At 39.7% G+C, this 12,338-nt stretch overlaps 1 protein-coding gene across 2 annotated transcripts in view; it reads right to left on the reverse strand.

The window, feature by feature from the left end:
* Positions 1 to 3,778: 3,778 nt before the first annotated feature.
* Positions 3,779 to 12,338, reverse strand: part of FGFR2 (fibroblast growth factor receptor 2) — a 92,032-nt gene continuing 83,472 nt past the window's right edge. For both annotated transcript variants that reach the window (XM_069753663.1, XM_069753662.1), the window contains exons 12-18: positions 10,501 to 10,611; positions 9,630 to 9,820; positions 8,984 to 9,106; positions 8,276 to 8,346; positions 6,815 to 6,952; positions 5,247 to 5,352; positions 3,779 to 5,014 (exon numbers count right to left, since the gene is read on the reverse strand). In XM_069753663.1, the coding sequence (XP_069609764.1) occupies positions 4,847 to 5,014; positions 5,247 to 5,352; positions 6,815 to 6,952; positions 8,276 to 8,346; positions 8,984 to 9,106; positions 9,630 to 9,820; positions 10,501 to 10,611 (908 nt within the window). In that variant the 3' untranslated portion in view covers positions 3,779 to 4,846. The remainder of the gene's footprint in view (positions 5,015 to 5,246; positions 5,353 to 6,814; positions 6,953 to 8,275; positions 8,347 to 8,983; positions 9,107 to 9,629; positions 9,821 to 10,500; positions 10,612 to 12,338) is intronic.

The following is a 12,338-nucleotide window of genomic DNA, read 5'->3' on the forward strand; positions in this document are numbered from 1 at the left end:
CTATATATTTTTTTGCACAATACCTGTGTGTATAATAGCGCAGACCGTTGAAGAAAAAGTATACTGATATATACCAGCTCAACAGCGACCAAAAGAACAATTATTCAATCTCCATCTGCTAAATGAGGGCTTATAGAGGTTTTCCAGTCTTAGGCTACAAGTCTGCAGTCACTCTATTAGACTGCAGACTTGTGAATCCTCACATCACGTGCATTGTGTGCTGAGAGGATTCACTGGCGTTTAAAGTGGGCAGTCATGTGACCACAAGTATGTGATTTGCATACTTCTGGCCACATCATGACTAGACTTCATCCGCCTTCCCTCAATACACTTGCATCGCGCAAGGCTGTGCACATCTAGTGAGCACAGCACATGACCGCATATATGCAAATCACATACTTGTGGTCACATGCCCGCCGCGCTCTCCATCGGCACTGGAATATCATCACAGCGCACCATATGGCTGATGTGAAGATTCACAAGTCTGAAGTCACACAGTGACTGCAGACTTGTAGCCTAAGACTGGACAACCCTTTTAAGGATATGTTTGTAATGTCGATTTGCAATATACTTTGAAAACTCTCAGAATGTACATTAAGGAATACTTGACCCCTACAAAAACTCTATTTACTTGCAGATATAGTGGTAATCTGTAGGTAATTAACATTTAAATCATATCTGGCAGGCTTACAGGAAGAGCAGCTACAGGAAGAAAATAAAGTTATATCCTCCCTCCAACTGTTCGCTTCCAGTCATTGGGGTAGTGCAAAGAACTATAAGTCACCCCTCTCTATACAGTGAATGATGTATGCATGACTTTAATACTTCGTTCTGCACATGCTCTGCAACAGACTAGTCTGGCTCACGCCTTTTCACAGCATGGTTGGAAAAGGAAGGGGCCGAAGACAGCAATTTTGAATTGCTCCGGCTTTCACAAATAATTATTGAAAACTGAAAAAAAGTTTAAAAATACTTCTTAAAGTGAAAATGTATAACCATGGAATGCCCGTTTAAATAGAGCAATGAATGTCAGTAGAGTGGGGAAGCTCTAGTGCGCACATACCTATACTTGTTGATCTCAGAAATAGTTTTAGATTGGATTGAACAGAGTACTAGTCAGCTGCCAGGTGAGCGTGTCTAGACAAGCTGCCCGCTCTCCCTCCCTGCAGAAACCTAGAAGCGATTCCATAAATCCTCATTTTCTTCTCTTGTCTTCGGAGTTGCTGGGAGTAAACGTGCTGGGTCTGTAGGGAGGGCGAGGCTCCATGTAGAACAATGGGGGTATGAACACATTAAGCTTTAGGCTTGCATCACCATCTAGTAATAAATGGCAGAGAAATAAGATGAAGGATCAGAGCCAACAGTTATCTCGTACATGTACCAAGATGCCAGAAAAATAATAAGCAAAAAGATATGTGGACAGAGCAGCCATGCAATAGATTAAAAGTTTCAGGCTCAGTTCTGAAGCAACTGACACGTGAACAATAATTATATTTATAGAGCACCAACATATTCCACAGAACTTTACAATTAAATATACAAAACCTTAGATAAAAGCAAAATAAGCAAATGCCTTGCAGTAAGTAAATAAATAGCAATAGTGTATGAAAATATAAAAAATAAAAATAAAAAAAAAAAATGCAAAAGCCATCCCACCATGTCAAGGTGACTTTATTCGGGGTGGTCCTAGCCTCGAATATTAAAACCTCTAGTATTATTATATTTTATATAAATATATATATAGAAGCATTACACGTATTAAAAAGGGTCACCGTGACGTGATGACTTATGCTTTTTAATAAAAATAAAATGTTAACTAAGTGCACTACATTATCTTCATGCAGTATTAGTTATTTAATTATTTGCTGCAGGATATTTATTTTTGTTTTTTATTTTGCCTCCATGCTGCATGCACACCAACTTATATCCCAATTTATTTCTTTAGGTTTTTGTTTCAGTTTTTTTGCACTCTGTGCAAATAAGAGTGTATGGGTGTGTCCTCTCTTTTCCCTGAGCTGGACATTACAATCCTATACTTCCCCATGGCTGGGTGTCAATTAGCCAGGTCTCATTCCTTATTCACATTGTGTCACTTGACATATGATAAGGTTTTAATACTAGAAGTTAGAACCATCCTGAATAGGGTCACCTTGACGTGGTGGGATGGCTTTTTTGCAGACACCACAACTTACATTCCAGTTCATCTCTTTAGGTTTACAATTAAACATGTATAATGTCTACATATTGAAGTGGTTAATACTCCACCCAGTAAACCTGTTATGTACACTGTATTCTGGCCTGGTTCATAGAAGATGGTGCCTTAGGCATCCAGTAAAATAGCCCCCACTCACTGATGGCTCAATGAGCCAATTAAATGTAGATTTAAGAGTTTTTATTAAATATTTATTTTTAAATGTTAGCAGTAAATACAGGGTGCTCCTGTGGATCTTCATAGGAATCTAAGGACCTGGGTATTTGCCTAGTTTGGCACACCCTAAAGCTGGATAGTACAAATTTATACTGTAAGGCAATAGCAGCTTTTATAGGAGTTCATTGAAAGTGAAAATGAGCTTAATGGACATGTCCAAGTCCCACATTAGTGATATAGGATTTGTATGCTTAAATAGAATCTGCAAGCAGAAAATGACTGTTCAAACCAAGAACATGCGCTCATTGCAGGGGGGCATTTCATTGGTGCAGCCACACAGAGGCCCAAGAGGTAAGGGGGCCCACATCCATCTCAAAATCAGCTTGTCTCATAGACAGAACAATTGTACTGCAAAGGGCCCATATACTGGTGCTGTACGGGGGCCCTTTTTATCTATGTCAGTGCCCAATTGACATGGGTCAATACACTGGGTCCTGAGGAAGGAAAACGATAGAAACGCGTACGAATTTGGTACCAAGTGTCCACCGTACTTCATCGTGTCATCATCACATGACCGCGAGTGTCACGTGACTCAATACGTCACGTAGGTCCTGCAGGTATCATGCACTGCACATGCCGGACCCAACATCTGAACGCTTGTTACCGGCCGGAACAGCGCTCCAACTACATCAAGTCTATATAGGTTGCAGCAGCTGCTGCTTGCCTGCTACACTTAACCTGGAAACCTTTTTGGCAAAAGAAAGATTACCTAGGACATTACGGAGAACATAAAGAAGATGTTGACCTCTTCACATCCACACCAGGTACACTCCACTCGATTTTATTGAGTAATGCACAGACTACTCATGCTTATTACCATTGAAATTTGAGTTTTATCCCGGCCTAACTATATGCACTATTTATTCCTAGCTTTCTAACACATTTAATCTTAGCGCAAGTAATAATTACTTATAATTACTATTATTTGTGGTTTCTCCATTTGCCCCATGTGGTATAAGGACTTATTTGCAGCTCATTAATATGTATATACTTGCTAACTTGTTAACCCACTTTTATAAATAATCACATAAGTTTGTTCTCACGATCAAAACAAGTTTTACTTAAGAACTTTATTTCATACATTTCTCAAGTGAGCTTGACACAACAAAATTCTGACATCAGTAGACTCACATATGGTCCATGGTCCAACTAAAGGGTTGTGCCAGTGGAAAGGTCTTCATTTCTTAAGGCTATGGACCCTCTGTGCAGCATCAATAAGGTGTACATAAAAGAAGGGTCGATTCATGATTTAGGGTGATGAGATTAATGTGTTATCACAATCTACATGTCTAGATGTTCCACATTTCCATTCACAAACCATTGGTAAAAACACGGTAAAAACTAAAATCATAGAGTAGCAACTGGTCTCTTTATTTACAAACTAAACATATCCTCGGTCTTGTCCGCCGTTATTCACAAAGTACATTTAATTTGCATTGAAAAGAAACAAATAGACATTTTTTTTTTCTTTAAAGAAAGATCCATTCCTTTCTATTTATAGCATAAATATCATAAAAAAATCTTTTTATTACAATAAGGCCTTTAATCTTTAGATCTCATAGTATTGAACATAGTTGGGTTGTTGTTTTTTACGCCAAGTCAACCACTGGCACAAAGTCCTTAGATCTCTGGAACGGTTTGTGGAATTCTCAGGGCCCATGGGGAAATATAAGAAAAGTTGACCCTTTTTTACTTACATTTTTAGAACATCCACTGACCTGTTTTTTACGGGAAGGGAAAGGTTCATTTGCAAATTTTGTATATATTTTAAAAACGAGGAATTCAAAATCCCAGATATCTATTCTGTCCCGACATTCTCTGCTAGAAAAGGAGCATGGCACAAAACTGGCGCTCCTGTCTAGCACAGAAAGATTTCTCTGCTCTTTTTTATTAGTTTTTTTATTAAATCAATACAAAAAATAATTCATTGTAAATATAATATATATTTATATATTTGTACATATATTGAATATATTTACATTTATATCCAACAGCGATAATGCTGCATATGTGCTCTGGTGAAGGATGGAAGGGGCTAGGGTGCTGGAATATATTTTCTCATAATATTACAAAATTAACAAGAAAGGCAGGGAAATAAGTGTATCAGCCTTGAGTCCATAGAAATCCATCTGGGAGCAACTGCGTAGCTGGCCTTGCCATGCCTGATGTAGCTTGGAACCAGGCACATTCTTCCTGCCGTCTCTTTGCATTCATTATTCACTTGGGGTTCACGCTTCTTACCAGCTGTTGCACGCCCATGGAATTTGCAAAAGAAAACCAGTGGATTCTGCCCTGCGTTCTCTTCCCACCACGTGTGTCCACTTTCACAGAAAGGTCCACATGCTTTTGGCGTTCTGCAGAATGAGTCAGTGCTATTGGTAGTGCTCCTTAGAGCCGAACTGCAGAACGCAAGGTGCCTCATGTATTTACGCTGCCATTTACATTTTGAATTTTGGGGAGGCAGGGTTCATGTGGCATAGGGTCAGGAGAAAAAACAGAATCATCACCGGATGAGGAAGCAGAACACGAAGAGTCAGGGAAACTTGGAGAATATTGCTCCAAAGGGACACTGAGGTCGAGGTACTCCTGTAAAAGGGGGAATGGAAAATTCAATTAATATACTTAGAATTTACAAAAACGTAGTAGAACAAATAGGAAACCTTATTAATATGACCACCCAAAATTATGTTAGAAAGTGGTCTTCTCGAAGAAGATGGTCAGTATTCATAGGGTACGGTGGAGCAGAAAATCAGTCTGATTTAGCAAAGTCTGGTTACGATCTTTTCATGAGGTTTCACTGTATCTCCTTTCTACTGACCTCGGTACTGGTTAACGTGAGTATTCGGTCCAAATCCTCCACCAGCTGTTTGAAAGTAGGCCTATGGGAAGGAATGGCATGCCAACAGTCCCTCATCATCATGTACCTACGGAGAAGACAGTGTATACCATTGTGAGGTCTGGAAGTCAGACATCGCACACTCCACATGGATACATTATACATCCTAAGACCAATAAATTATCTGCATGTGCCAAGGATGGTAATGTATTAGGATAAGCTAATCATTGAGCCAACAAACGTTTAGTAAAACGATATACAAAAGAAGACCGATAGAGCAGATGTAACTGTGGCTTTCGGCTTAACAACCATCATTAATCAGGATGATTTACTAGAAGACGGACTGACAGCACTGAAAGATAAAAAGAAACTTTTCAAAACCACATGGGGAAATGTTTAAGCGACTTCTTGGCTAGATTCTTTATCAGACATGAAACTGAATACAAGAGTAATATTGTCTCTGTACATTATGGAGGTAGACGCCCATGTGAGACCCTACGTGCAATGGGTGATTGCAATCTACGAGTTAGTATATTGATCACCAGTCTGTAACTATGACCTCAGCCCCCAATTAAGTCACTTTTTCATCCCTATTTTACAACAATCTCGAGTAGAAGGGCATGGGTATTAGCTTGTAAGATCCAAGGCAAAATCACCAACAGAGCACCCGACTATGAGAAGTCTTTAGTCTTTAAAAGTATTAGTTCTTTCATATAAGCCTCAGGTATCCTTTAAGCTCTCCATAGTTTGACATCCCTGACAAGACTGCAAACCTCACAGTGACACCCCTGGATATAAGAGTAGACCGCACTACTGGTTGAGTAGATTGGAAATCGGTAGGCAGCATAATGCATGTAGTGTCAGATACTACTTGATGAGAACTGCCTCCAAACAATACATGGTGGGTGCAGATGATAAATGGTTTATACAACCAAAAAAAAAAATGGAAAATTTTTAGAACATAGTCCTAACCATTTGTCACTGACTTCTGAAGGACATCGGAAAGACTCCTTTTGAGTAACAAGGACTATGCGAATGCTCTCTATGCACCGAATGCTTAATGAAGATTGTGAGAATTACTTCTGATTCCTCAAACTTACAAAAATGTAGATAACGGATAAGCTACCCATGACACTATACGTTACTACTTTACGTAGTCAGTTAATATCTTCACTAGTCGCCATCAAGAATGGCACATGGGTTTTATTAGTTGAGACGTGATGGTGCCTTGGATGAAAGTTGCTAAAAGACATCTGATCTCCGAAGAGGTCACTGACCTCCTGGACACCATTGCTTCCTGGCTAAACAAATAGGATCAAAGAGAAATAGTGCTACCCTGAGCACTTTATGAATGATTGCCATCATAAGTGGTATAACTAGATCATCATAATCAAACTCAGATCTGGAAAAAAACAGTGCTGTAATGGAAAAAGCTTGAAGTGTCACAGTAAGACCTATTTTGATATAATCTACGTCAGATGAAGCAGAAACCTAACGATAAATTGCTAGATCAAGAACCTGGGGCATTTTCTTATCACACCACCACTCACAGTTCATTGGTGCAGTTGGCTGGTTTGTCCATTCGATGACCCTCTTTCAGTAGTTTGAAGAGTTCCTCAACAGGAATTCCTGGATATGGAGAACCTCCCAGGGTGAAAATCTCCCACATTAACACACCAAATGACCAGCTATAAACAAAAGGAAAAATACCTTAATTAAACATAATAATCATTCCCCGTTCACTCCAGTCTCCAAAAAGCTGAAGCGTTAAAAACCTCAATGTATTTATCTAGCAGAGCCCATACAAGCTGTATGTGTATCAGGTATGGAGCCTCCATACATCTAGACTGCCTTCATGATACAAACATGTGACAGAGTTAACTGTTCATTCACACTGTCATGTCATAGCCTTTCTAATCTCTGATAATATAAAACTGACAATTGCTTCCTTTGCCCGTGTGTAATCCTCCCCCAGAGAACATTCCCAGACGAGTCACTACCATTAAAAGAATAAGAACTGCCATTTTAAAGATAACATTAACTTGATATCTTAGAACTGTTGAGGCTGGTGTACTTACTCTTAAATTATGAGTCAGAATAACTGTGTAATCCCTTTTGTAATTGTTTTGGTATGAAAAAAAAAAAATTGCTTCTTATAGAGTCCAGGTAAAAGCTTTAAAAAAAGATTACACGTCCATTTTCACATGATGTTTGAAGTACAACAGCCTTATCAGGTCTAAGACGGGAAGAAGCTGTGGGCGAAACGCGCGTCGGGGTGCCGAATGGGGATACCGTGAGACCACTCGCACTTTTTGCCTCTTTATACGTGGCCCGGGGAAAGGTAATACTATGGTTCACTTAATGTATAATTTTATTGCGGACTATTACCATACAGACGTATATGTTAACCCCTTATAGGGAGGCCGTCAATATGGATGCCTTATAGCAGCTTTCATGTCTTGCCTGGTCTTTGCCCTGTATTTGTGGATTTTATATTGCATTTAGGGTTAGGTACAATCTGCATAGTAGTTTGAATTAGTTATTCATTCTTTCCTGTATGCTGCATTATATTGGTTCTGTGCCCGTGGTCTACCATTCCTCTCTGTTTTGGGGTACGTTTCTGTGAAAGGTAGAAATGTGGTTATTTTATATCTTTTTAATTTTAATAATAAATTATGTGTTTTAAAGATTTTTTTTTTGGTTCGCTTTATTGAGCTCGCAGTTTAATTACTGCTTTCTGGGTTTATATGCTAAGACTAATTTAGTAATGCATGCTGTTTTTATTGTGCGCTTTGGTGACTGATTTGCTTTAAGCATTCATTGATCAGTTAGGTAAATGCCACACTGCACAGGTCTTACAATATAAAAAAAATAGACATTTTGTAATTTTTAACCCTTTGTAATCCTACTTGAACAGCCCGAGACTGTGATCTAGTGTGCACCATCAATCAACAACCAAGGGAATATAAAAATACTACAGCCAGATGGACAGCAGCCATGTCACAACTTACACATCGCTCTGATGAGTGTAAACCCGATCAAAAAGTGCTTCAGGTGCCATCCATTTTACAGGAAGTCGGCCCTGGATGGAGAAAAGAAATACAACAATTTACTCTCGAAGATGATGAAGAATATAATAATCATTGCTGCCAGTGGTTCAAAGGACATATCATGGGTGCAACTGGTGATGCAGCACAGGGGCCCTAGGGGTAAAGGGGCCCATTTCTACCTCCAAAGCAAGTGGAATTGTGCATTATGTTGAGCTCTTGGGTTGAAAAGGGCCAATATACTGGTCTTACACAGGGGCCCTCTTAGGTGTTTGTCCATCAGTGACCGGACACATGGTATAAGACCCGATCAGTAGGGAGCGCCCCGCAACATGAGCAGACTTAAGGGGCCGCGGAGATATGGCGAGCACTACATCCGCTTCACGGCTTACCAGGCAGAGTTTTATACATTTTGTTGTGAATGTATGTCATATTGACTTGTTTAGGCCTAAGCTGAAAAGAGCTGCAGTACAGGAAAATGTAGGACACGGTGTTTGGTAACAATAAAGGCAACGAGGTTCTCGCCTATCAACTTATAAGTGGGATTACTGCTGTTAGACCCCTGTAAATCTGATCATCGTAGCCTATGGTAATCAATTTTAGACTCCCAGAAACCCTTTTAATCACAAGGAACATGGTGGAAACACTTTTTTTTCAACCCTCATAACTTACATTTGTTGTTTTCTTATAATAATCTATATTGTTCACATCTCTTGCCAGACCAAAGTCAGCAATCTTCATGACATTGCTCTCCGTCACCAGCACGTTCCTAGCAGCAAGGTCCCGGTGTATACACTTTGGGGAAGAAAAGAACACACAGCAGAATTACCAGATGGGTGGGTGACTATACGGTAATGACATCATACCCCCCACTATTCTACGACTAATTGAATGTGGAAATAAATTGGAACACAACTCTTAAAGGAATAGTGACATATCAGATATCTATGGCATATCCATGTCTCACCCCAACGGGCATGGCTGGCCCTCACTATTCACTTTTATTAGAGTTCTTTGTAACTTTTACAGAAGTGAGGAAAGTCGCACATGCACACCCATTGCTGCATTCACGATACTTCAAAAACGTCACTTTCTATCCTGACGATGGGAATATCTCTTTAATATACAATTTAGTTTGCAACTAGTGCTGTAACACCACTCATTTATGACTAAGCGCAGAGATACACAGTTTGTCTAACAGACGACAATTACACATTATTAAAAGTAATAACTGTACTCTGCCAGCAGTCTCCTAATACAAAACTGAGGAGCCATGAAAAGAGAGTACGCCCAGCGCAGTTATCTCCCTTTATTATACCTTCTGTGATGCCAGGTATTCCATGCCCCTGGCCAGCTGATAAGTGCACGATACCAAGTCTTTGAAAGTCATCTGCTCTCCGGGTACCCTATTAATGTCATACGAGTATTCCATCTCAATCGGACGCCGAGCCCGGAGGTACTCTCGCAGGTTCCCCTTAGCAGCATATTCTACGATTACATACAGGGTACCTGCAAATACATAGCATTGTTCAGTCAGTAGGATGCATACACATACATACACACACATTTATATTAATATATATATATATATATATATACACATATACACACATACAACACATATCCACCATACAAACACAATATATATATATATATATATATATATATATATATATATATATATATATATATATATATATATATATACATACACACACACACGCACACACACATACATATTCACACATACACAAACATACATATATATATATATATATATATATATATATATATATATATATATATATACACACACACAAACACACACACACACATACATACATACACACCATTTAAGGTGAATGCAAGGTGACTAATAACTGTACAGTTCACTAACTAATAACTACCATGTACTTGAAAAAGGCAGACAGGCGCTACGCTCACTAATTAACATGTATGCTAATAACAGGACCAAGGAAAAATGAAAGCCTGCAGGAGTCACCATTCTATTCACAAAGCCACATGTATTTAGAGTTTAGGACCGGCGGCCATTGAACTCCTCTTATGTACTGCAGGGCGTTCTTTCTCTTTCGCCCATTAGTGACTCTGGGCCAAACTAATGACCTGCAACAGGTCCTTTCATTACTAGTGACAAAATTAAGGTTCTTATGTTCGTAAAAGCCACTTACCCCCCTGAGTGCATGCACCCAGCAAGTTTATGATGTTCTTATGCTTTCCAATCATTTTCATCATCTCCATCTCAGAGACCAGGTCCGCCAGGTCTTTCTCAGTAGCATCATCTAGATGGGTTACATTAGGCCCGCAGGTCTTATTACTATACATAGCCAATCCAACGACTATACTATTATTTCCAAACTCCTCAACATTGAAATTGCAACACAGAGAAGGAAAAGTCATAGAATTGTGGACATCACCGGATGGATAGACATGTTACTGATATGTAAAAAATGGAAACAAAATGTTCAAAACCTCTCGATTATTTCAATAAATCAGCCACTGATACTGCCATTTCTTCAAAGTGTCCGAGGAACCGTTCTTCATCACAACAATGCCAGTATATTACTGGTGACACTGTGAGCAGCCTGGTGGCCTAAACCTGCTACCTACAGCGCCTCCGGACTCGCTTCCCATCGAGGACGTCATTGGTCAGCAAGTGCAAAGGGAGCTGCCAGCAGTGGATCTTGATGATTTGCCCAGGTGCATTCAGCACAGCAGAACATTCCTCTGACAACCATAAATATACCTCATCGGTAGCAGCCAGAGCGATTGGTGCTCATATTCTATACTGAATAAATTGAGATGTATTGAAAATTTTGTCATTGTTGTAGGCAGTAGCATTTCAGGATTAGGTTTGTAGGTATAACTATTTAGCCACAATTTTTTCCTTATTTAGTTTATTTTTTTTATACTTATACAATATTTTTTCAGACTACCTTTATCTGGCCTTCATTACAGATAACAGCCTGCAGGACTATTTTTTGCTATAAAAAAAAAATACAGGAACGACAAAGGAAACTTGATTGAGGCTTCATAATTTGTTGGGATCAATTTGAAAATCGATACATTATCCCAGTGATGGTTTGGGTAAAAAAAAATGCCATGATGGTTGTGTGAACACAGCCTTTGGATAAGTTGGTGAAATGCTTAGAATCTTGTATGGAAAAACGCCTGTCTTGGTCAGGAACAAGTAATGTCCGCCATACACTTCAGACAGCTGGTGGCCAAATGCTCGTTCATGCATGCTCGGCCAAGTGGTCTTGTGTTCTTAACAGTGAGAAAGGAGTAAGTCTCGGTCGGACATCGCTGGTATATTTCCTTGGGAATAATAGTTATATGACAGTTGGTGTTCATAACAATCTATGGAGAACTGTAACTGGCATTTCAGGAGAACTTGCAGTCAATGTCTGTGTCTACATAGAATTTTAAAAGCACCAACCGTCATCTCTTATCTCAGTAATGGCAAAAATCTGTCTTCATTGACTACAGATTTTGCCCCCTGAGTTGAGAGTGAAAAATCAATCCAGGAGGAGACAAAAAGCAGATTTCTCTGATAAGATCTATATATATAATTGCCTAAGGGTTTTTCCGTCTGTCTGTCTGTCTGTCTGTCTGTCCTGGAAATCCCTGGCCAGAAATCCCTGGCGGCCTCGACCAATCAGAGAGCGGCACAGCATCGACGTAGAAATCCCGCGTCTCTGATTGGTCGAGGCCGCCAGGCCTCGACCAATCAGCAACGGGCAAAGCGACGATGATGTCATAAAGGACGTAGACATCCTGCGTCTCCGATTGGTCGAGGCCGCCAGGCGACGATGATGTCATAATGGTTGCCATGGCGACGATAATGTCATAAAGGTTGCCTCGACCAATCAGCGACGGGCACAGTCTGCCGCGAATTCTGGAATCATCATTGTCCATATACTACGGGGACATGCATATTCTAGAATACCCGATGCGTTAGAATCGGGCCACAATCTAGTATATTATAAAATTGCTTATTCCTATGTGT

This window comes from Ranitomeya imitator, chromosome 2 (assembly GCF_032444005.1).
Source record: "Ranitomeya imitator isolate aRanImi1 chromosome 2, aRanImi1.pri, whole genome shotgun sequence".
Taxonomy (NCBI): domain Eukaryota; kingdom Metazoa; phylum Chordata; class Amphibia; order Anura; family Dendrobatidae; genus Ranitomeya; species Ranitomeya imitator.